Source organism: Fundulus heteroclitus, chromosome 3, assembly GCF_011125445.2.
Source record: "Fundulus heteroclitus isolate FHET01 chromosome 3, MU-UCD_Fhet_4.1, whole genome shotgun sequence".
Lineage (NCBI taxonomy): Eukaryota > Metazoa > Chordata > Actinopteri > Cyprinodontiformes > Fundulidae > Fundulus > Fundulus heteroclitus.
Genome location: NC_046363.1, coordinates 46,567,011 through 46,590,345, shown reverse-complemented (window position 1 = coordinate 46,590,345; position 23,335 = coordinate 46,567,011). Strand labels below are relative to the sequence as shown.

Genomic DNA, 23,335 nt, shown 5'->3' with positions numbered 1-23,335 from the left:
GAAGACAGAACAGAGACACAACAAGAGAAACAAAAAGCACAGAAGCACACATTGATCTAGTAATCTGTTCTACATTAGATGGTAGTAGCAGGTGAGCCGTCTTCTCTGGATGATGTCACAGTTAACAGAACGCCAGACCAGGTGTACCTACTATGAAGAGAAAAGAGAGAGAACAGAAAGTTAAAGCAGAAATGACAACACATAATGCATAATTGAAGAACAGTAGAACTCAATATAGTGAGAAAATTAGATCCTGATATACTCCAGTAACCTAAGCCTATAGCAGTAAAACTATAAAGGTAGCTGAGAGTAACATGAGCAACTAGTTATAATTTTTGTCAAAAAGAAAAGTTTTAAGCCTAGTCTTAAAAGTAGACAGGGTGTCTGCCTCACGGACCAAAACTGGGAGTTGGTTCCACAGGAGAGGAGCCTGATAGCTAAAGGATCTGCCTCCCATTCTACTTTTAGAGACTCTAGGAACCACCAGCAGACCTGCAGTCTGAGAGCGAAGTGCTCTGTTAGGAACATACGGGGTAATCAGAGCTCTGATATATGATGGAGCTTGATTATTAAGGGCTTTATATGTTAGAAGAAGAATTTTAAATTCTATTCTTGATTTAACAGGAAGCCAATGAAGGGAAGCTAAAATTGGAGAAATATGATCCCTCTTGTTGATTTTCATCAGAACTCTTGCTGCAGCATTTTGGATCAGCTGAAGGCTTTGAACTGCATTTTGTGGACTTCCTGATAGTAAAGAATTACAATAGTCCAGCCTTGAAGTAACAAATGCATGGACTAGTTTTTCAGCATCACTCCTGGACAGAATGTTTCTAATTTTGGCGATATTCCGGAGGTGAAAAAAGGAAACTCTGGAAACCTGTTTAATATGGGATTTAAATGACATGTCTTGGTCAAAAATAACACCAAGATTTTTTACTTTATTACCAGAGGCCAGGTTAATGCCATCCAGATTAAGTGATTGGTTAAGAAGTTTATTTTTTGAGGACTCTGGCCCAAAGATTAAAACTTCGGTCTTGTCAGAATTTAGATGCAGGAAATTTAAAGTCATCCAGCTTTTGATGTCATCAAGACATGACTGCAGTCGAAGTAATTGATTGGATTCATCAGGATTTATGGATAAATATAGCTGAGTATCATCAGCATAACAGTGGAAATTAATCCCATGCTGTCTGATAATTTTGCCTATCGGAAGCATATATATAGTAAAGAGAATTGGTCCAAGGACTGAACCCTGTGGTACTCCACAGGTGACCCTAGAGTTTGAGGAAGATTTATTATTAACATGAACAAATTGGAATCTGTCTGACAGATAAGATTTAAACCAGCCTAATGCTTTCCCCTTAATCCCTACAGTATGTTCAAGTCTTTGTAGGAGAATATTGTGATCAACTGTATCAAACGCAGCACTGAGATCTAACAGGACAAGTATAGACACAAGTCCATTATCTGAGGCCATGAGAATATCATTAGTGACCTTCACCAGAGCTGTTTCAGTGCTATGATGAGCTCTGAAGCCTGACTGAAACTCCTCAAGTAGGTCATTACTTTGTAAATGTTCACAAAGTTGATTAGCAACTACTTTCTCAAGAATTTTAGACAAGAAAAGAAGATTAGATATAGGTCTGTAATTTACTAACTCATCTTGATCAAGAGAAGGTTTCTTAAGTAAAGGTTTAATAACAGCTACTTTCAAAACCTGTGGTACATATCCATTTACTAAGGATAGATTAATCATGTCTAAAATAGTGCCACTGATCAAAGGGAATATGTCCTTAAACAACTTGGTTGGGATTGGGTCTAACATACAGGTAGAAGGTTTAGATGAAGCTAAAATTTTAGATAGCTCAGAAAGCTCTACTGCTTCTAAACAGTTCAAACACTGCGCAGATTCTAAAGATTCCTCCAATGCTGCCTCACTTACTGAGGACGAGGTAATCATGTTTGGGAGGATGCCAATTATTTTATTTTTAATGGCATCAATTTTATTTATGAAGAATCCCATAAAATCATTACTACTAAGAGCTAAGGGAATGGATGGATCAACAGAGCTGTGGCTCTGGGTAAGTTTGGCAACTGTACTAAAGAGAAATCTAGGATTATTTTTATTCTCTTCAATTAATGATGAAAAATATGCTACTCTAACTCTGCGGAGGGTCTTGTTATACAACAATAGTCTGTCCCTCCAGATTAAGTAGGATTCCTCTTGGTGTGTAGAGCGCCATTTTCTCTCCAATTTCCTAACATTGTGCTTCAAGGAACGCAGCTCTGAATTAAACCAAGGAGCCAGCTTCCTGTGAATAATCACCTTCTTTTTCAAGGGAGCTACATTGTCTAATGCAGAACGCAATGAGGAAGTCACATTGTTAGCAAAGGTATCGATTTGTGAATGGGAAGAAACAGCAATGCTGCCATCTACAGGGCATTTCTGCAATACTGAGGATATTAAGAAGGGGACAGACTCTTTAAGTTTTGATACAGCATTATCCGATAAAAATCTACTATAATGGAACCCTCTTTTGGGGGTGGAGAATTCAGTTAGATTAAACTCAAATGTTATTAAAAAGTGATCAGACAGGACAGGGTTGTGAGAGAATACTGTTAATTCTTCACAATCAATGCCATATGTCAGAACAAGGTCTAAAGTATGGAGCCGAGAGTGCGTCGGTTTATGCACATTTTGAACAAAACCAATTGAATCTAGGATAGTTTTAAAGGCTACACTAAGGTTATCACATTCAGTGTCAACATGGATGTTAAAATCACCCACTATAATAACCTTATCAGTATTTAACACCAAATCAGATAAGAAATCTGACAACTCATCCAAAAACTGAGTGTAAGGGCCTGGTGGACGATACAAAACAACAAACAGAAGAGGTTTTATTGCTTTGCAGTTTGGATGAGGGAAACTGAGGGTTAAATGTTCAAAAGAACTGTAATTATTAGTTGGCCTGGGACTAATTAATAAATCAGACTGAAAGATAGTTGCCACTCCTCCTCCTCTTCCCACAGATCTGGGAATGTGGAAATTTGAATAACTGGAGGGGGTTGACTCATTTATACTAACGTAGTCCTCTTGTAGCCAGGTTTCTGTGAGACAAAACAAATCAATCTGATTATCAGAAATCAATTCATTAACTAACAAAGTCTTTGGAGGGAGAGACCTTATATTTAATAGACCACATTTTATAATTTTATTTTTAGGTTCAAGGTGAACCATATTGATTTTTATTAGGTTTTTATGATTTGTTCCTTTTAGATCAGTTTTTGATCTGTTAAGTTTTGGCCGTGGGAAAGACACCGTCTCAATAGGATAATGGATGGGTAACAGTACAGAAGCTGCAGAGAGGTGTGTTAAACTACGGCTCTGCTTCCTGGTCTGGACCCTGGGTTGTCAGCATTTAGGAGAACTAATAAATCCGGCCAGATTCCTAGAAAGAAGAGCTGCACCATCCAAAGTAGGATGGATGCCGTCTCTCCGGATCAGACCAGGTTTTCCCCAGAAAGTTCTCCAGTTATCAATGTAGCCCACGTCGTTTTCTGGACACCACCTAGACAACCAGCGGTTGAATGATGACATGCGGCTAAACATGTCATCACTGGTCAGATCAGGCAGGGGACCAGAGAAAATTACAGAGTCCGACATAGTTTTAGCAAACTCACAAACCGAAGCAACACCAACTTTGGTGACCTCTGATCGGCGTGACCGGGTGTCATTACCGCCAGCGTGAATAACAATTTTGCGGTATTTACGCTTATCCTTAGCCAGTAGTTTTAAGTAGGATTCTATGTCGCCTGTTCTGGCCCCTGGTAGGCATTTAACTATGGTCCCTGGTTTCTTTAGTGCCACATTTCTCATTATGGAGCTGCCAATAATTAAGGTCGGCTCCTCGGCGAGATTGTCGCTCAGAGGGGAAAATTTATTAGAAACGCAGATGGGTTGGTGGTGATCTGGGGTCTGTAATCTAGAGCTATGCTTCCTACGAACCGTCACCCAGCCAGCCTGGTTACCAGGCTGCTCGGGTGCTACTGCTTTAGGTTCGCTACGTGAAGTTACTCTATGCGGCTCCGCGCTAGCAAAAGAGCGGCTATCAGCTGGTTTTTCAACAGCACGGAGCCGGGTCTCCAATTCTGACACCCTCGCCTCCAAAGCTACAAAAACACTACATTTATTACATGTACCATCATCACTAAAGGAGGCAGAGGAATAACTGAACATCTGACACAGAGAGCAGCAGATAGGAGACTTAGTCAGAGCCGGAGAAGCCATTATGAGGCTAAGGCTTGGCTAGCGCTAGGCTAACGCTAGGCTAAAGCTAGGCTAACGCCCTATTACCACGCCAAAGAACAAACCGTGTGAAACACGAGGAGTTCCCAAACGTGATGAGCAGCCACAGACAATGTTTTAAAAGTGCTTATGTTTGGAAACAGATGTTACAGCAAAGAGGTTTAAAGATAAAAAGCGAGAGAGCCTGGAGCAAAGCTCCGTCGTTCACACAGCAACAACAGGAAGTGACGCAATACGCCTTACCGCAAACAGGAAGTCCGCGAGCTCACCTCCTGCAGGGAGCAGAGTCTCAGCCTCTCACTGACTCTGGTGAACACTGGTTCCACTGAGATGAAAATCAGCTGCAGACCTTCTCTGTCAAACTCCGGCACCTGGATTGACTTCTCTCTGCCCAGCAGCAGCCCGTACATCACCTGTCGGATTGGCCTGGAGGTCACGTTCGCACTGAGCAGGTGACCTGGGTCAGCCTCCGGATGATGGTTCACCGCCTGGAGATGGGAAGGCGTCACATGGTAAACGTCCGGTACTGGACGGCACTTTATCCGAAGTGCTTTACACCACATTCAGTCACTCCCACCCTGACGGTGGCGAGCTACACCGTAGCCACAGCTGCCCTACATCAGACCCTCTGACCAGCAGGGTCAGGCGTCTCGTCCATGTCCAGCTGGATGTGGGGGGTCAAACCGGCAACCCACTGGTTACGGCATGAACTCCCTGCGCCACTGCCGCCCCAACAGTTAGAGCAGTTTCAGGTTTCTGCTGCAGGTAGGAAGGTTTGCTTTCACGTTTGTGGATGAAAGTGATTTAAACAGTGAATTTGTTGCTTTCAACAGTTCAGCTCCAGTTGAAGCTTAGGGGCAGCGGTGGCCCAGTGGTTCTGGAGGTTCTGGGTTTAACCGCCACTCAGTGGTGGTCCTCTGCTCTCTCGATGCAGAGAACACCTTTCATCGGTTGCAATGACAACATGTTGGTTATTGGACTCTGTTGGAGATCTAAGAACGCCCAGAAGCATCCCTGCAGGTCCAGAACCGGGTCACCGGACTGGACCAACATCCTTAGAAATGTTTAACCATGTCTTATTAGAGGGAACTCTGTGGAGGATTCTTCTGTGACAGAACCATCACCTGTCTCAGTCACCTCTCATGGAGGTTCTGGTAGTTCTGTGGAGAAGCTTACAGCGATCACACGTGTTGTTGAAAATGTTCAGGTTCTCATTTATAAAGCTGTCACACAAACTGGGGCCTAAATCCTGCGTACGCCACTTTCTGCGCAATAGTTGGGATCTATAAAAAAACTAAACGACAGAACGTACGGCCGTCATGGCGACGCTGACCCAGGCGCTCGTTTAGGAGCCGGGGAACTGGCGCCGCAGGTGGTGAGGAGGTGAACTGCAGCCAAACTGCATCATGGTTCCTCAGACGGTCATTTTCCCTCCTTATCAGACTTTAGTCAGAGATCTGCTTCATCATCAGCATTCAGAGGTTATTCATGCTGGAGCTGGAGATGCGTAACTACATCAGGACCTTTCAGGTTATTGATGGAGGTCCAGAAACCAGCTGAGATCTGAAAGAAAAAAAAATGTCCTCAGGGGTTTCTACCATCACATGGTCCGGTGAGGGTGACGTCTTCCACAGATTAACAGATGGTTGTGAGGAAATCACTTTAATTTAAGCTGCACGGTGGATGCATTGGTACTGCTGGAGATGGGAGAATTAGCAGGAAACGCGGTTTCAGGCATCTAATACTTACTGGCCAGTGATGATGAGTGTGATGTTCTGCTATAACCAGCAGGTGAGACTGGCCACACCCCCTCCCAGGTGCTGAAAGGCCGCAGTGCGCTTACCGCTCACACCCATGCAGTGCAGCGTCCGCCAGCTTCCTAAAATGCTTTTTGCAGTGTATTATTTATTTAAATGTAACGCACGTCCTCAGAGGAACACGGCTGTTTAATTTTGGGCCAATGAGGAGGATGTGGGCAACGCTGGTGCTTTTACCTCTGATTTGCACGTTTAATAAACGCCTGTCGGTAGAGGTTTTCAGAGTTTCAGCTGACCCATTTCAAGCCACATTAACATCGACCCTTCAGCTGAGATTGCTGCTGCTTTAGGAAAGCGTTTTCTCACCGTATGCACATGTTCAGCATGGATTCTAGGCAGTTTTATAACTCAGTCACCTGAGCTTTCAGTGATTTCATAGGCTTGTGTGAGCAGCAGGCACCCAAACCAGAACCAGAACTTGATCATTAGATTTGTACAGAACTGCTGGAGCTCATGTTTGGACCCTTTTATATCAGGAAGCAGAAAGAGCTCTAGCGGACCGATAAAGACGCTGGACCAGATGAAGCTCTCCAGCTGACACTGAGCAGAAAGCTGAAGAAACGGGAGAAGGTTCTGACTTGTTGGACCCTTCTGGTGTCCTGTGGAGCTGACAGGCTAAATTAGAGTTAAATGTGGGGAAGAACCTGTAAACTGGTCATTTTAGTAATACTGGGAACTTCCATGGATTATTTAAAGATTACCTGAGCAGAAGGAGCTTCTGGAGAAGATTGAGGAGGTTTGATGGTTCCACTGCATTCCTTAACGATCTTCTCCACAGTCTGTAGAAGGATTTCAAATGATTAACCCAGCTAGAAGGAAATCCTTAAGAGGTGCAGAGCAGGGCCGTGCAGAGACGGTTGGAGGGGCAGGTGCTCAGAGTTTAAAGAGGGCACATGGGGCACGGATTTAAAACACGATACAGAAACATACCGTGCTATACAACCGGCTGAAATGTACCAACCCATACTATAAAGAATGTAACATGGAATCAAGGGCGTAGGTTTGATTTGAACTTTGGTAGGGACACTATTGGTCCAAAGCTTCATTGGTCTGACATCATTGGTCCTACGCAGTATGCATGCTCCTGTTTCTTGATGCTTGGTTTGAGCGTCAGGACGCGTTTCTTCTGTCTAAAGAGAAAAGCAGTATTTCTTGCTACATTTATACAAATTTTATAAGCATGGCACACACTAGATGCTTTTTGTTAATCTGGTGGCCTAGTGGTTAAAGCATTGAGCTTGGGTCCCAGAGGTTCTGAGTTCAACTCCCACAGACTGCCACTCTGGGTCCCTGAGCAAGACCCTTAACCCCTGATTGCTCCCGTGGCGCCACACATGGCAGCCCACTGCTCCCCGAGGGGATGGGTAAAGATGCAGAAATGAATTTCTCCATTGTTTGATCAATAAAGTTCAATTATTATTATAAATCAGTGTCCGATCTGATGAATGTTGAATTGGGACTTTTTCCCACTTTGAAAAAGTTTGCATTTGAACTTACCAGCAACAGAGCCAGATGGTAAAAACTTATCAATTAAACCAAATATATTCAAAATATGTCTGCTGTCTAGATATATCCTGTATTTTCTTTTGAAGATATAGAAATGTGCAGAGATAAACCCCACCCTTATTCTTTTTATCTAAGATACTCTGTCTGCATTATAAAACAGCAAAATTATACATTCAAGGGACTGCAAATAAATTTCTTGTATTTACTTTGCACTGGAAGTAGAAGCGTCACTGACACTGACAGCATTTCAAATATTAAATTCAAACGTCAACAAATGTACAACTGGTCTGTAGTTACTCTCTTTAGCCCATTTCATGTAATTTATCTTAACATTCCAAACACATTTCTTACATCATATATCTGAAGTGTAGATAACAGCTTCTCCTTACCTACATCCTCTCAGACAACTAATTATTTCCATAACAATAGTGAGATGTTAATGTTTAAATGTGCAGTAAATCTTAATATATAAGGAGCATGGAGGACCCAATACTGTACTTTGAGTAAGATTGGTGACACCAAGACTGAATTGCTGCATGAGTGGTTGTCCATTTCATGATTCAAATGAGAACAATATACTATATACTATTGGTATATACTAGTAAGACTATTAAACAACAGCAGATAAAACTTTAAGATATGTTAAGGCCTATATTAAATTAATTTTACGACCATATCAACAGATTAAATATTTTTTACTTTTTTGGTGTACGAAATTACCCACATTGATGAAATATTTTTTGGGCCTGATGATGAGAATGTCTAGCTCAGTGTGGAAACCTTTGTACAATAAAAACAATGTAAATGGTATTCCTTGGTTGTATTTGTCGTAATTCTAATTCTAAAAGTAGAAATAGTGAAATAAATAGCACTATTATTATGTGAAATCCTAATTATGCTATAATAAATAAGCAAAAGTCTAAACAAAATATAGCTTAGCAGTTGTTTAGGCAGCATCTAGTAGTGTTGTGCTGTATATAATGTAAAAGAAATATCACCTGCTATTTATACCTGAACTGCATCAAAGGGTCAACAAAAAAATTAAGCAATAATGACAACGAAATATTGGTAAAAGGGAAACCCTCACCTTTTCTTTATCAGACGGCTGTGGCTAAGAATCTGAATTTTTAATATCCTACAATCTTTGCTTTTCCATCAGAACTCCTGCCTGGCACAGAATATTTAGTTTTATAAAACAGATTAGGTTTCTGTTGATAAATGTGTTATACTTCAGAATTAGATGCTATTTTGAGATGCTAACGTTGGTTACTTACATTTCTCAAGTTCCACAAATCCAAACTCTCTCTCTCCTGCTTCTGTTCAGAACTGCACTCAGCAGCTTTCACCTATTTTACTGCAGATAATATTTAGTTTCTTAACTGGGACTAGTTTTGTTGTCTAGTATTAATTGTGGTAACCGCAGTATCCCTGTATGAATCGAAACTTAAATCTTGCGCTCCTAGCAAGCACGCACGCACTAAAAATCAGCCAATCAGAAAGAGGGACCAGGGAGGGATCCTGAGCGAAGGACCTGCAGACACTGATGCAGGATCTTCTTCAGTGAAACATGTTCATCACCCCAAAGCACCTAGAAGGATTTGCTTTAGGTCTTCCTGAAGCATCCAGCAGATAATGGCCACCAGGCAGGACCTGGAGATCTACTGGGGATCCAGCTGGTGGCTCCATAAAATCTAATGGACCTTATCTAAATGTTTTAAACGGGTATTCAAGCTCTGATAGAGAACCTGTGTTGATTTGAAGGACGCACGAGCAGCTTTTTACCTTTTTTATGTTATTTAGGTACGTTTTACCTTTGTAAACTGCTTCTTTTCACTGAGCAGACACAGAACATTCAGGATACATCCACTGAGCTGGGCCAGGGTCAGAGGCAGCCGCATCCAGTCTGGAACAAGTTTGCCCTCCTGCAGGAGAAATCAGACCAGAGGCTCAACAGAAGATTCCCTGAAACGCCATAAATCGTAGAAAACGCCGATGAGTCCAGTCTCACAGAGAGCCGTGGTTCTACATTAATGCAACTTAAATCTGTAATCCTGCAAAGTTTAAAATCTAACAAACAGATATGAAGTAAAACAAAATCATTCATTGTCCAATAAAACCAAGAACTGATGCAGCAACACACTCCTTCCTGAGACTCTGAGTTGTCTTTCCCTAAAGAAGCTGAAACACACCAGAGCTCCTCAGAGCTCCTCAGAGTTCCTCAGAGTTCCTCAGAGCTCCAAGCTCAACCTGGAACTTCCTGCTAGTTTCAGCTTCAGACGCTGCTGCAGCGACTCTGAGGACGGAGACGGCAGACATGTTTGTTGCTAGGTGTGGATGACCCCGTTGCTAGGTGTGGTTGACCCTGTTGCTAGATGTGGTTGACCCTGTTGCTAGGTGTGGTTGACCCTGTTGCTAGGTGTGGTTGACCCCGTTGCCAGGTGTGACGCTGTCTTTCAAGAGCTGTGATTGGTTGATGGTAGAAGAAGAAAAGCACCAGTAAGGGGCTGCTGGTGATCAAAGGAGAGAAATGAACTGATTAGACTGATTAGAAATGTGTCATGATGATGAAACGCAGCATCAGAATGTCTGAACGCACCTTATTTACATCTTCATCATTATTGTGTTTTTTTTTTTTTACTCACTAGTCATTTTACTGCCTGATCTATTTCATATTAATGGACTGTCAGCGTTTTACTGGGAGTGCCTGCTTGTATAAAGCGGGTTTATTTGGTAAAGTGACCGACATAAAATGGAGAAAAGGGTGTAAAAACCAAACTGGACAGCAGCGCATCTGAAAGGTAAACTGGTGCCTGGGTCACAAACACACGGACTGTGAAGCGTGTTGCTGCAGATCAATGCATCTTTTTCTCAGTCTTGGTGCTTTTACACAGCAGCCTGGTGAGAAACGCTCTGTGCAGCGATCAAAGGAGGAGATCATCTCACCGGCAACCTTCTACAACACCATTTAGGCCTCTGACATTATCATGCAATGCAGAAAATACTTTCTCACCTCTTTAATATTCTTTGTCAATAGAGCCGCGCCTTTATTTGATCGTGTCACTAAAATGAATGAATTTCCCTCTATGGTGATCATAAAGTTTATCTTTTATACATAATAACCCAGCAAACACGTCCAGGTGGGGCCCATAAGGGCCTGACTTGGGCTAGAAGGGCTTCAGCTGGGCATGGGCTCAGGGTGGTCTCTGTTGCTGGGACCCATGTGGGCCATGTGGGCAGTAGATGGGCTAGACCAAGCATGGGCAATAGGTGGGCTCCACTTGCTCAAATTGTCTGTGATGTAACTGCTAAGTTTCTTTTTAAACATGAGTTTTGATTCGTATTATGGCCAGGAACAGCAGCAGAAGGTGAACTTGCCATCTCAATTATAAGCAAAAAATCCACTGGGGTGGGATTACTTTCATGTGCTCCAGTTACATTTCAGGTCACGGTTGAATTGTCTCTCTCTGAGGTGACCAGGGGTGCCATAAATCTTGGTAGAGGGGCTGAGATCAGCGCAGCTTCCTTGCAGTGGCAGTTTTACGACCCTCTGACTTAGCCAGGAATGCACACATGAGCTTAGAGCTAAAAATTCAGTTTTTAAACAAAATATCTACAATTTCTTGCATTGATGTTCTCAGTGCCTCCTTGTCACCAGACTTGAAGGCTGAGTTCCGCTTTTAGCGCTTGACGGACCTCCTCAATGATCCAGGGTCGTTGGTTTGCTCGGGTGATGATGGTCTTGGTTGTGCTGACATCCTCAATGCATTTGTTGATGTAGGCTGACACAGTCATGGTGTACTCATCAATGTCAATCTAGTCCTCATAAGTTGCAGCAGCTTTGAACATGTCCCAGTCAGAGCACTCAAAACAGTCCTGGAGCGCCTCCATGGCTCAGTCCACACCCTCACCTGCCTCACTGTAGGTTTAGCTCTGATCAGCAGGGGCCTGTATGCAGGAATTAGCATAACAGAGAGGTGGTCTGAAGAGTCCAGGTGGGGGCGGGGGGCTGCCTTGAATGCGCCTTTAATGTTTGTATAAACTAAGTCTAGAGTGTTTTCTCCCAGAGTTGCAAAATCCACATGTTGGTAGAACTGAGGGAGAACAGTTTTCATATTTGCCTGGTTAAAATCCCCAGCAATGATGAAAACGCCCTCCGTATGTGCTCATAGGCTCTTTTGTATTAGCGCTGGGAGGCACGTAAACCGCTGTGATGATAACAGCAGTGAACTCTCTAGGCAGATAAAAAGGTCTGCAGCTAATAATCAGGGTCTCAGTGTCTGGAGAGCAAAAACTTTTGATTATTTTAGCTTTTTTACACCAGTTTTTATTGGTATAAACCTAGATTCCACCCCTTACCGCAAAGTTCTTTGTTTCTATCGGCGCGGAAAGCCGTTAGCCCCTCCAGGCTAACGGCTGGAATTCCTGAGTTAAGCCGTCTCAGTCAGTCTCTTAACTCCCTCTTTGCAGAAAGTTTGAGTTGTAAATGGTCTATCTTGTTCTCCAGTGAGCGGACGTTGGAAAGCTAGATGGACGGTAGCGGCGATCTGCTCCTCCCCGGCACCCGCGTTTCTTCGGCCGGCTACACCGCCTTCTCTTTGCTCTCCACCGGCGTGATCTGCACCTCGTCACAGCCGCTTCACAGGCCTCTGCGGCTGTGCTCCGCAAAATGCCGCAGTCACGTAAACAGTCGAACATAGCGGTAGTTAAAAGTCCAAAACCACCACATGACCATAACTCCAACAGGCGCTCGCGGTCAAGTACCGATCGGCTGGGTAGATGAGAGATTTCTAGCGAGTTTGGTGGCATTTTTTGTGAAAAATGTTCAGAGTTTGGTCGCAGCTGTACGCAGCCACTGCCTCAGGGAGCGGCGCCCCCTGAGGCAGTGGCTCATTTACTGCTAGTTAAACTCCTTTTAACTAGCAGTAAATAGAGTTTTGTTTCAGAAAAAGGGAGAGAGAGAAGGGTGTTAATGTACATATCGGCAATGTTAGATAACATAGAAAAACAGAGGGCACCATAATGCAGATAAGTCTGATTCTATTAGTGTGAGCAGCTGGTGCCTAGGATGGAAACGGTGAGACCAAAATTGGAAGCTAGTTCTATTGAAGGCCCCCGGGTGAGGTAGTAGTTTAGAAAGATGGTGGTTATTTCAGACAGGACAGTTAAGGATTTTAAGCTGCATACATCGTGTTGGAACTAACTGGATCAGGATTTGTAACAAGTTCATTGAAAGATAAGTGAACGTGTATATGGATTCGGTATGTGTTAAAAAGACAGTGCATGTCAAATGATGTTAAAGGGTGAGTGCAGGATTTTTGACATGAGGATGGTAGCTATTGAAGGGGAACTGAGAGAGGAATTGGAGAGGAATCAGGCTCCTCTCCTGTGGAACCAACTCCCAGTTTTAGTCCATGAGGCAGACACCCCGTCTACTTTTAAGACTAATCTTAAAACTTTCCTTTGTGACAAAGCTTCTAGTCAGAGTGGCTCATGTTACCCTGAGCTACCTCTATAGTTATGCTGCTACAGGCTTAGGCTGCTTTGTTGTTATTTCTGTGTCTCAGTATGAGGGATTGCTGCAAAGCCATCAACAATGCAGACGACTCTCCCTGTAGCTCTACGCTTCTCCAGGAGTGAATGCTGCTTGTCGGGACTTTGAAGCAATCAACTGGTTCCCTTATAAAGGACATTTTTGACCAATCTGTATAATATGATTGATTTTGACTTTGTAAAGTGCCTTGAGATGACATGTTTCATGAATTGGCACTATATAAATAAAATTGAATTGAATTGAATTGAATTGAATAGAACAGAACACCTGAACATCACTCCTAGCCTAAGCTCGTTTGGGTTCTAGATGAAGGGGTTCTGGTGCAACCAGGTTTTAGAGATAAGTGTCTGATCACCTCTTCCAGTGCTGGAAACTCAGGCGGTGCTCCATGGAGGAAGAACCTGCTCAGCTTGCTCCCACGTGGCTCATACTCCTCCATCCCCACATGCAGTCTGTGCAGGACCTCCTTCTTGTTCTCGCTCTGTTGTCCCATCAGGACCACGGCGGCCTCCAAGGCTTCCTGAGGATCCTGGAAGTTCTTCAGCCAGCAGAGCAGCCCCTCCAGCTGTGGGCGGTTTGTCTCCCTGCCTGCCGGGACAAACTTAGCCCATTTGATCCCTCTCTGCTTCACGTAGTCGTTACCCGCCAGGGCGGCGAAGGCCGGCAGGAGCTGGTGCTGGAGTCCGAAGAAGGCGCAGAAGCTGGAGGTGTAGAATCTCCTGCAGGAGATGTAGCTCCTGGAGCCGCTGCCTTTCACCTCCTTCCACTGGAAGTGAGACGTGGGCAGAAATCCAGCAGGCAGGTGGAAGACGTAGAAGTCGCTGTCGTTGGAGAGAACCGGGCACTGCCACTCTGAGGCCAGGGCCGCTATCTCCTGGTCAGCTTCTTCAAAACATTGGGCCATGGGAACCTCTAGCCGGGCCAGCGTCTGTCTGAAGACAAAATCAGCCATCCGAGGGAGGAATTTATTTTGCTGACCGTTTACACTAGCTCTGTTTTTTTTGTTGATCCGATCCTCAGCTCTCTTCACTGCTGTTTCTGCTTTTCTATCGGTTAAGCCAGAACCTCCATCCAGAACCACGTACGGGGCGATCTCACAGGTTCTGAGAGCTGTGATGAAACTCTCAATCAAGCTCTCATAGGCGGCATACTCCCCACCATGGTTCTCATCCAGACCTGAAACAACCACAGAACAGAGATCAGACTGCTGACCAGAACCAGAACCCTGTTGTCTCAATGCTGATAGGAGCAAAAACTCTAATGCCTTAGTGGACTCCTATAGCTTACAGTGGCCGGTACCAAACGGGTTAGAACCACACTAAGCGTGAACGTGGCGGCTCGAGCCACAGGTGAAACAGGAGCAATGCGACACGCTTCTAGCGGCACAAAATCTGTGATTTTGGTGATTAAAGCAAAGCCAGAGCACAACATCTCCAATGGATGCAAAGCGGCTGATGCGGGAGTTGTAAAAGCTTTGTGATGTGGGCTGAGACGGAGATGAAGCTGTTTTCATTCAACATGGTGTAAAAGCTGAAAGTGGCGGTCTGCGATACGACTCAACCGGTGATTACAACCGAGACGAGTCCAGAACATACCAAGCCTGGAGAAGACAGTGAGGAGGCTGGAGTGGCTTGTTGTCTGCTGTACAATTACGGCCGCTACCGCCTCGCCAACATAAAAAAAAACCCCAAAAAAAAATAAAAAAAAAAATAACCTAAGTCGATATGCTTGCATGTTTATTTGACGGTAACAGGCGTTTTTGGTTGTTGCTTTCGCGCGTGCATATAGTGAAATAAGAGGGGCTCCACCGGGCGTCCGCGCAAAGCTTGTCTTCTGTTTGGTGTGAAAATAACAGGTGTAATAATATACAGGTAAAAAACTGTAATAATTTCACACATATGTCGCTCCAGAGTATAAGTCGCACCCCCGGCCAAACTATGAAAAAAACTGCGACTTATAGTCCAGAAAATACAGTATATAGTGCCAATTCATGAAACGTCATCTCAAGGCTCTTTACAAAGTCAAAATCAATCATATTATACAGATGATTGCTTCAAAGTCCCAACAAGCAGCATTCACTCCTGGAGAAGCGTAGAGCTACAGGGAGAGTCGTCTGCATTGTTGATGGCTTTGCAGCAATTCCTCATACTGCGCATGCATGAAGCGACAGTGGAGAGGAAAACTCCCCTTTAACAGGGAGGAGAACTTCCAGCAGAACCAGAACCAGGCTCAGTGTGAACGCTCATCTGCCTCCACCCACTGGGCTTAGAGAAGACAAAGCAGAGACACAGAAAGCACAGAAGCTCACATTGACCCAGGAGTACTTTCTATGTTAGATGGTAATAGTGGATGATCTGCCTCCCCTGATGATGTCACAGCTAACAGAACGCCAGACCAGGTGTACCTTCTATGAAGAGAAAAATGACAGAGAACAAAAAGTTAAAAGCAGAAATGATGACAAGCAATGCATAATTGAAGAACAGTAATACATTTTTATTTAAAAGGCGCCTTTGTCAGAATGTCAGAAACAAAAATCAAAACAAAAAACATTTAAAAAATACCGAGGCTGGGACAGGGAAATTGATAATTAAAGAGAATAGGCAGTCTTAAACAGATGAGTTTTTAGTTGTGATTTGAAATGGAGAAGTGAGTCCGTGTTTCTAAGTAGGGGTGATAGAGAGTTCCAGAGGTGGGGGGTGGCAGAGCGGCTGAATGCTCTGCTCCCCATGGTGGTGAGACGGGCGGAAGGGACAGACAGGTGTAAAGCAGATGAGGATCTAAGAGCACGGGAGGGGCAGGGGGTGCAGGAGGCCTGACAGATATGGGGGGGGGGGGGGGGGGGGGGCTAGGTGGTGAAGGGAGCTTGAATGTCACCATGAGAATTTTATATTGAATGCGGAACTGCACGGGGAGTCAGTGAAGCTGTTGGAGGACCGGGGTGATGTGGTGGATAGAGGGAGTTCTTGTTATGATGCGAGCAGCTGAGTTCTGGACCAGTTGTAGTTTATGGAGTGATTTCTGAGGAAGGCCAAAGAGGAGAGAGTTGCAGTAATCCAGTTGGGAGGTGACAAGGCTGTATACAAGTATGGCAGCAGTGTGTGGGGTAAGGGAGGGACGGAGGCGGTTGATGTTTCTTAAGTGAAAGTAAGCAGACCGGGTAATGTTATTGATATGGGATTGAAAAGATAGGGTGCTATCGAGGATGATACCCAGACTCTTAACCTGGGTTGAGGGGGAGATGGAGGAACTGTCAATAATAAGTGGGAAACTGTCGGTTTTGGAAAGAGTTGATTTGGTGCCGATGAGGAGAACCTCAGTTTTACTACTGTTTAATTGAAGGAAGTTGTTGGTGAACCAGGCTTTTATTTCACAGATGCAATCTGTGAGGGAGGTGGGGGGAAGAGAGGACGATGGTTGCGTGGAAAGGTAGAGCTGGGTGTCTGACTCGATAGAGTGAGAAAAATAGACCCTGATGTCCTCCAGTAGCCTAAGCCTATAGCAGCATAACTATAGAGGTAGCTCAGGGTAACATGAGCCACTCTGACTAGAAGCTTTGTCACAAAGGAAAGTTTTAAGATTAGTCTTAAAAGTAGACGGGGTGTCTGCCTCACGGACCAAAACTGGGAGTTGGTTCCACAGGAGAGGAGCCTGATAGCTAAAGGATCTGCCTCCCATTCTACTTTTAGAGACTCTAGGAACCACCAGCAGACCTGCAGTCTGAGAGCGAAGTGCTCTGTTAGGATCATACGGGGTAGTAACAGGAAGCCAATGAAGGGAAGCTAAAATTGGAGAAATATGATCCCTCTGGTTGATTTTCATCAGAACTCTTGCTGCAGCATTTTGGACCAGCTGAAGGCTTTGACCTGCATTTTGTGGACTTCCTGATAGTAAAGAATTACAATAGTCCAGCCTTGAAGTAACAAATGCATGCACTAGTTTTTCAGCATCACTCCTGGACAGAATGATATTCCGGAGGTGAAAAAAGGAAACTCTGGAAACCTGTTTACTATGGGATTTAAATGACATGTCTTGATCAAAAACAACACCAAGATTTTTTTACTTTATTACCAGAGGCCAAGTTAATGCCATCCAGATTAAGTGATTGATTAAGAAGTTTATTTTTTGAGGACTCTGGTCCAAAGATTACAACTTCTGTCTTGTCAGAATTTAAATGCAGAAAATTTAAAGTCATCCAGCTTTTGATGTCATCAAGACATGACTGCAGTCGAAGTAACTGATTGAATTCATCAGGATTTATGGATAAATATAGCTGAGTGTCATCAGCATAACAGTGGAAATTAATCCCATGCTGTCTGATAATTTTGCCAATGGGAAGCATATATATAGTAAAGAGAATTGGTCCAAGGACTGAACCCTGTGGTACTCCACAAGTGACCCTAGAGTTTGAGGAAGATTTATTATTAACATGAATAAACTGGAATCTGTCCGACAGATCAGATTTAAACCAGCCTAATGCTTTCCCCTTAATCCCTACAGTATGCTCAAGTCTTTGTAGGAGAATATTGTGATCAACTGTGTCAAATGCAGCACTGAGATCTAACAGGACAAGTATAGACACAAGTCCATCATCTGAGGCCATGAGAATATCATTAGTGACCTTCACCAGAGCTGTTTCAGTGCTATGATGAGCTCTGAAGCCTGACTGAAACTCCTCAAGTAGGTCATTACTTTGTAAATGTTCACAAAGTTGATTAGCAACTACTTTCTCAAGAATTTTAGATAAGAAAAGAAGATTAGATATAGGTCTGTAATTTACTAACTCATCTTGATCAAAAGAAGGTTTCTTAAGTAAAGGTTTATTAACAGCTACTTTAAAAGCCTGTGGTACATATCCATTTACTAAGGATAGATTAATCATGTCTAAAATAGTGCCACTGATCAAAGGGAATATGTCCTTAAACAACTTGGTTGGGATTGGGTCTAACATACAGGTAGAAGGTTTAGATGAAGCTAAAATTTTAGATAGCTCAGAAAGCTCTACTGCTTCTAAACAGTTCAGACACTGCGCAGGTTCTAAAGATTCCTCCAATGCTGCCTCACTTACTGAGGACGAGGTAATCATGTTTGGGAGGATGCCAATTATTTTATTTTTAATGGAATCAATTTTATTTATGAAGAATCCCATAAAATCGTTACTACTAAGAGCTAAGGGAATGGATGGATCAACAGAGCTGTGGCTCTGGGTAAGTTTGGCAACTGTACTAAAGAGAAATCTGGGATTATTCTTATTCTCCTCAATTAATGATGAAAAATATGCTGCTCTAACTCTGCGAATGGTCTTGTTATACAACAATAGACTGTCCCTCCAGATTAGGTAGGATTCCTCTTGGTGTGTAGAGCGCCATTTTCTCTCCAATTTCCTAACATTGTGCTTCAAGGAACACAGCTTTGAATTTAACCAGGGAGCCAGTTTCCTGTGAATAATCACCTTCTTTTTCAAGGAAGCTACATTGTCTAATGCAGAACGCATTTAACACACCGTTAACAAAGACATCTATTTGTGAATGGGAAGAAACAACATTGCTGCTATCTGCAGGGCATTTCTGCAATACTGAGGATATTAAAAAGGGACAGACTCTTTAAGTTTTGATACAGCATTATCCGATAAAGATCTACTAAAATGGAACCCTCTTTTGCGGGTGGAGAACTCAGTTAGATTAAACTCAAAGGTTATTAAAAAATGATCAGACAGGACAGGGTTGTGAGGAAGTACTGTTAATTCTTCACAATCAATGCCATATGTCAGCACAGGGTCTAAAGTATGAAGCCAAGAGTGCGTCGGTTTATGCACATTTTGAGTAAAACCAATTGAACCTAGGATAGTTTTAAAGGCTACACTAAGGTTATCACATTCTGAGTCAACATGAATGTTAAAATCACAGACTATAATAACCTTGTCAGTGTTTATCACCAAATCAGATAAAAAGTCTGACAACTGATCCAGAAAGTAAGGGCCTGGTGGACGATACAAAACAACAAACAGAAGAGGTTTTATTGCTTTGCACTTTGGATGAGGGAAACTGAGGGTTAAATGTTCAAAAGAACTGTAGTTATTAATTGGCCTGGGACTAATTAATAGGATGGGAGGAGGAGGGGCAGAATGATTTTCACCTGGAGAACGGGTGACCGGCTGAGCAGTTTGCAGCTGGTCAATTAAAGTCCTCTTGTCTTGGTTTTGTACAAGGCTGTCCACTTCTGTTGTGGATGAAAGCAGCAGGGATGCTTAAGTCCTTGACTGTTACGAAGACGTTCGCAGCTTTGATAAGTGGGGACCCCGACCATTATACCAAAAAGCCGACCATCAGATGTGAGGCCTTTCATTTTAGTTGGTCGATCGTGCTAAGGACAAGTAGAAAATAATAATAAAAACAAAGACAGTCTATCGCAAACAATCAGTATCCCTCAGTAGCTGCAGCATTTGGCCTTTTGTAGAACCTTGGCATCCTTGAACGGTAACAGCATGGTATAAATATTTTGTCTTCTCTGTGCAGAACAGCACCTCACTTTCTTTCTTTAAAAAAAAAAGAGAGAGAAAGAGGGAAAAGGCTTTCACATGGAAAGGCTTTCTTTTTCTCACCGGGGTTTTTAAAATAAAACGGGAAATGACATGAAACGAATATGTTGATGAAATTATGTTGCAGAGAAGTTCAACTGTCAGACAACAACAGTTAAGACACACATAGAAAGCATTCTGTTAAGAATTATTATGAATTTACTGCAGATACATTTGAACTTAAAGATTACTCTTTTAATTAATAATTAAATTGCAGAATTCTGACAGCTAAATAATTGTGCACAGAAATATCTTGAATGTGAAAGTGCAAAATAAAATGCTCAGTGCCCCATCCAGGACTGAACGCTTATTACCATCCAGCTCAATCGTCCAGCCTGCGAGGGGGAACCAAGAAGAGGATTGGGGATGAAGAAGCCAGAGAAATCTGATTCCTTATTCTTCAACGGGAGGAGTTGCCTGAAGAGACCCTAAGCGCGATTAGATTAATTTCTGCCTTGTGCCTGAATGGCCTGAAGGCTTTCTTAACTTTACGTTCTTGACGTTTCAGACTCTTCTCATATTGTGTTGCTGTTTGTTTAACTGCTCTGTTCCACTGACTCACATGTTTGATTTTTTTGTGTTATGAGATCTACACTTTAATGTTACATCATGTTGATCAAAATGGGTTTATGAAAAAATGGAAACTGTTTGCTTCAGACACACAAGGATCTATGGTTTATGCACCTTTTGATTTGATATAGGAAGAACCAGGATCGGATTGGCTCTAAAGATCCTTTAATATTAGCTGGTAATGATAACACTTAGATTCATTACAGGGTATTCAGGCTCAGATTGGCCGAGAGCAGATCTCCCTGGGAGGGGGGCCTTGCCAGTTTTTACTACCCCCTGGGGGGTAGCTTTTTCTGGGGTTCCCTTGCCCGCACTGAACCTCTCCTGCCTTTGCTCCTGGTGTTGTAAGTTTGGAGTGGTGGATTATTGTCCATCGGAGGGGTGAGTGGAGAAAGGAGTTGGAGGGTATTCAGGGTGGGTAAGAGTAGACGGATTCAACCTTGGTTACTGAACAGGTTTAGCTTACCATAGTCTAATGTAATTTTAAAATAATGTGCGCATAGGTACCTAAAACAGGCCTTACCTAATTAGATGAATCCTAAATTGTAGATAAAAGCTAAACCTTTGATCTTGTGTGTTAAAGCTCTATAAAGCATTCATGTTGATCTGTACTAAAAGTTCCAGCACTGCCCGGTTCCAACACGGGAACCCATTGGGTCCCACTTTACGAGTTTACAGAAATGGTTCCTCTGTGCTTTGTTCACATTTTCAACTGATGGGTCATCTTGTTTTGTCTTGATGCTGACGACGCCATCATCAAAAAAAAAAAAAGAGAGGAATGTTATAAGAATTATTATTCTGAAGTCACTATGGCCTCACACCACTTGGACAGAGGAGGCCTGGAGACCTAATGTCTGTGTATAAGATCCACTGTTTGCTGATTGCAAGGCCAAATGCTGCAGCTGCTGAGGGATACTGATTGTTTACAATAGACTGTCTGCGTCTGCAGACTGCAGCAGGACCGTGGGGTGCGATTTACTTCCCAACTATGTGAATCTCTGCTCTGTTTCTCAATAAAAGTGCTGGAACGTCATTACCACCGTCTCGTCATTTAGTAAAGATGGGAACTCAGTTACTATTGTTTAGAATTCCACCCAAAACTCCCATAACATAAATCAGACTGAAAGATGGTTGCTTATCTTCCTCCTCTTCCCACAGATCTGGGAATGTAGAAATTTGAATAGTTGGAGGGAGTTGACTCATTTATACTAACGTAGTCCTCTTGTAGCCAGGTTTCTGTGAGACAAAATAAATCAATCTGATTATCAGAAATCAGTTCATTAACTAACAAAGTTTTTGGAAGGAGAGACCTTATATTTAATAGACCACATTTAATTGTCATATTTGTGGTCCAAGGTGAGCTGTATTGATTTTCATTAGATTTTTATGATTTGTTCCTTTTAGATAAGTTTTTGATCTGTTAAGTTTTGGCCGTGGGAAAGACACTGTCTCAATAGGATAATGGATGGGTAACAGTACAGAAGCTGCAGAGAGGTGTGTTAAACTACGGCTCTGCTTCCTGGTCTGGAACCTGGGTTGTCAGCATTTAGGAGAACTAATAAATCCGGCCAGATTCCTAGAAAGAAGAGCTGCACCATCCAAAGTGGGATGGATGCCGTCTCTCCGGATCAGACCAGGTTTTCCCCAGAAAGTTCTCCAGTTATCAATGTAGCCCACGTCGTTTTCAGGACACCTCCTAGACAACCAGCGGTTGAATGATGACATGCGGCTAAACATGTCATCACTGGTTAGCTCAGGCAGGGGACCAGAGAAAATTACAGAGTCTGACATTGTTTTAGCAAACTCACACACTGAAGCAACACCAACTTTAGTGACCTCCGATCGGCGTGCAGTGATGGGCAGTAGCGCCGCTACATGTAGCTAAGCTATTAGTCAAACTACATTTTCCAGTAGCTTGACTGGACTAGCGTCGCTGCTTTATGAATCAAGTAACTTTCCTGTAGTGACGTTATTTTTTTGATCAAGTAGTGACGTAGCGTCCACAAACGCTACAAAATCCAGGACATAACTAAGAAATGAAACCAGGTTTGCTATTTTGAAACAACATTCAGAGTGAACAATCAATCTGAGTTATTGGTTGGACATGTTCATGCGCGAGCTTCTACTTTGCCTCTCCTGTCTGTATCTATCGAAACATGCGCATGCATACGGCAGTGGAACTTATGGCAAGCCGATTAGGCAAATTATCGTCCGTACAATAACGTGCAGTTCCAACCCGTATTTTACGCGAGCGCGCGTTTTTTACGTCACCGCGCGTTTCCAGCCAGAACGCGCAGTGACGTAAAAAACGCGTGCTCGCGTAAAATACGCGCGGTGGCGTTAATAAGGTTTGGTGCCGTTTTTTGCATATAATATTATCAGGAGGTTGTCTTTTATGTGCTCAGCCACTAGATTTAAAGGTGTTTTACCCAATAAGAACACTGCAGCACCAGACACAACCAGGAGGTCCCTGATCGTTGGGGAAAGGCAGAAAGAAGATGCACCTTCCTTTCTGATTCTGTCTAAATCCTGCTTAGTTCAATAATAAAGTCTGATATCACACAAAACTCACTCTGCTTGTTCTCCCTACTTATGCCCTTGGTGCAGAAGAAAAATTAAATCTTTAACAGAAATGTTATTATTAATTCTGAAAATATTATCATGTGAATATAAATACAAAGCATACAGAAAATGCAGCTTTATTAAGTGACCTGGTTTATTTTATTTAGCTTTTAATTTCTTTTCAACATTTAGTTCTACTACTTGGCTTGTGCTTTGGTAGTTTCATGTTTAAAATGACAAAAGAAATATGAAAAAGCTTATGGTGCATCTTCTTTCTGCCTTTCCCCAACGATCAGGGACCTCCTGGTTGTGTCTGGTGCTGCAGTGTTCTTTTTGGGTAAAACACCTTTAAATCTAGTGGCTGAGCACATAAAAGACAACCTCCTGATAATATAATATGCAAAAAACGCCACCAAACATTATTAACGCCACCGCACGTACCAGGC

The 23,335-nt window shown here is 43.0% G+C and overlaps 1 protein-coding gene across 1 annotated transcript in view; it reads right to left on the bottom strand.

Annotated features, from left to right (window-relative positions):
* Nucleotides 1-23,335, bottom strand: part of LOC110368147 (protein asteroid homolog 1-like) — a 38,770-nt gene that overhangs the window by 3,123 nt on the left and 12,312 nt on the right. Inside the window, exons 2-5 of the mRNA XM_036135614.1 lie at nt 13,539-14,359; nt 9,444-9,554; nt 6,828-6,905; nt 4,579-4,797 (exon numbers count right to left, since the gene is read on the bottom strand). Coding sequence (XP_035991507.1) covers nt 4,579-4,797; nt 6,828-6,905; nt 9,444-9,554; nt 13,539-14,359 — 1,229 coding nt within the window. The remainder of the gene's footprint in view (nt 1-4,578; nt 4,798-6,827; nt 6,906-9,443; nt 9,555-13,538; nt 14,360-23,335) is intronic.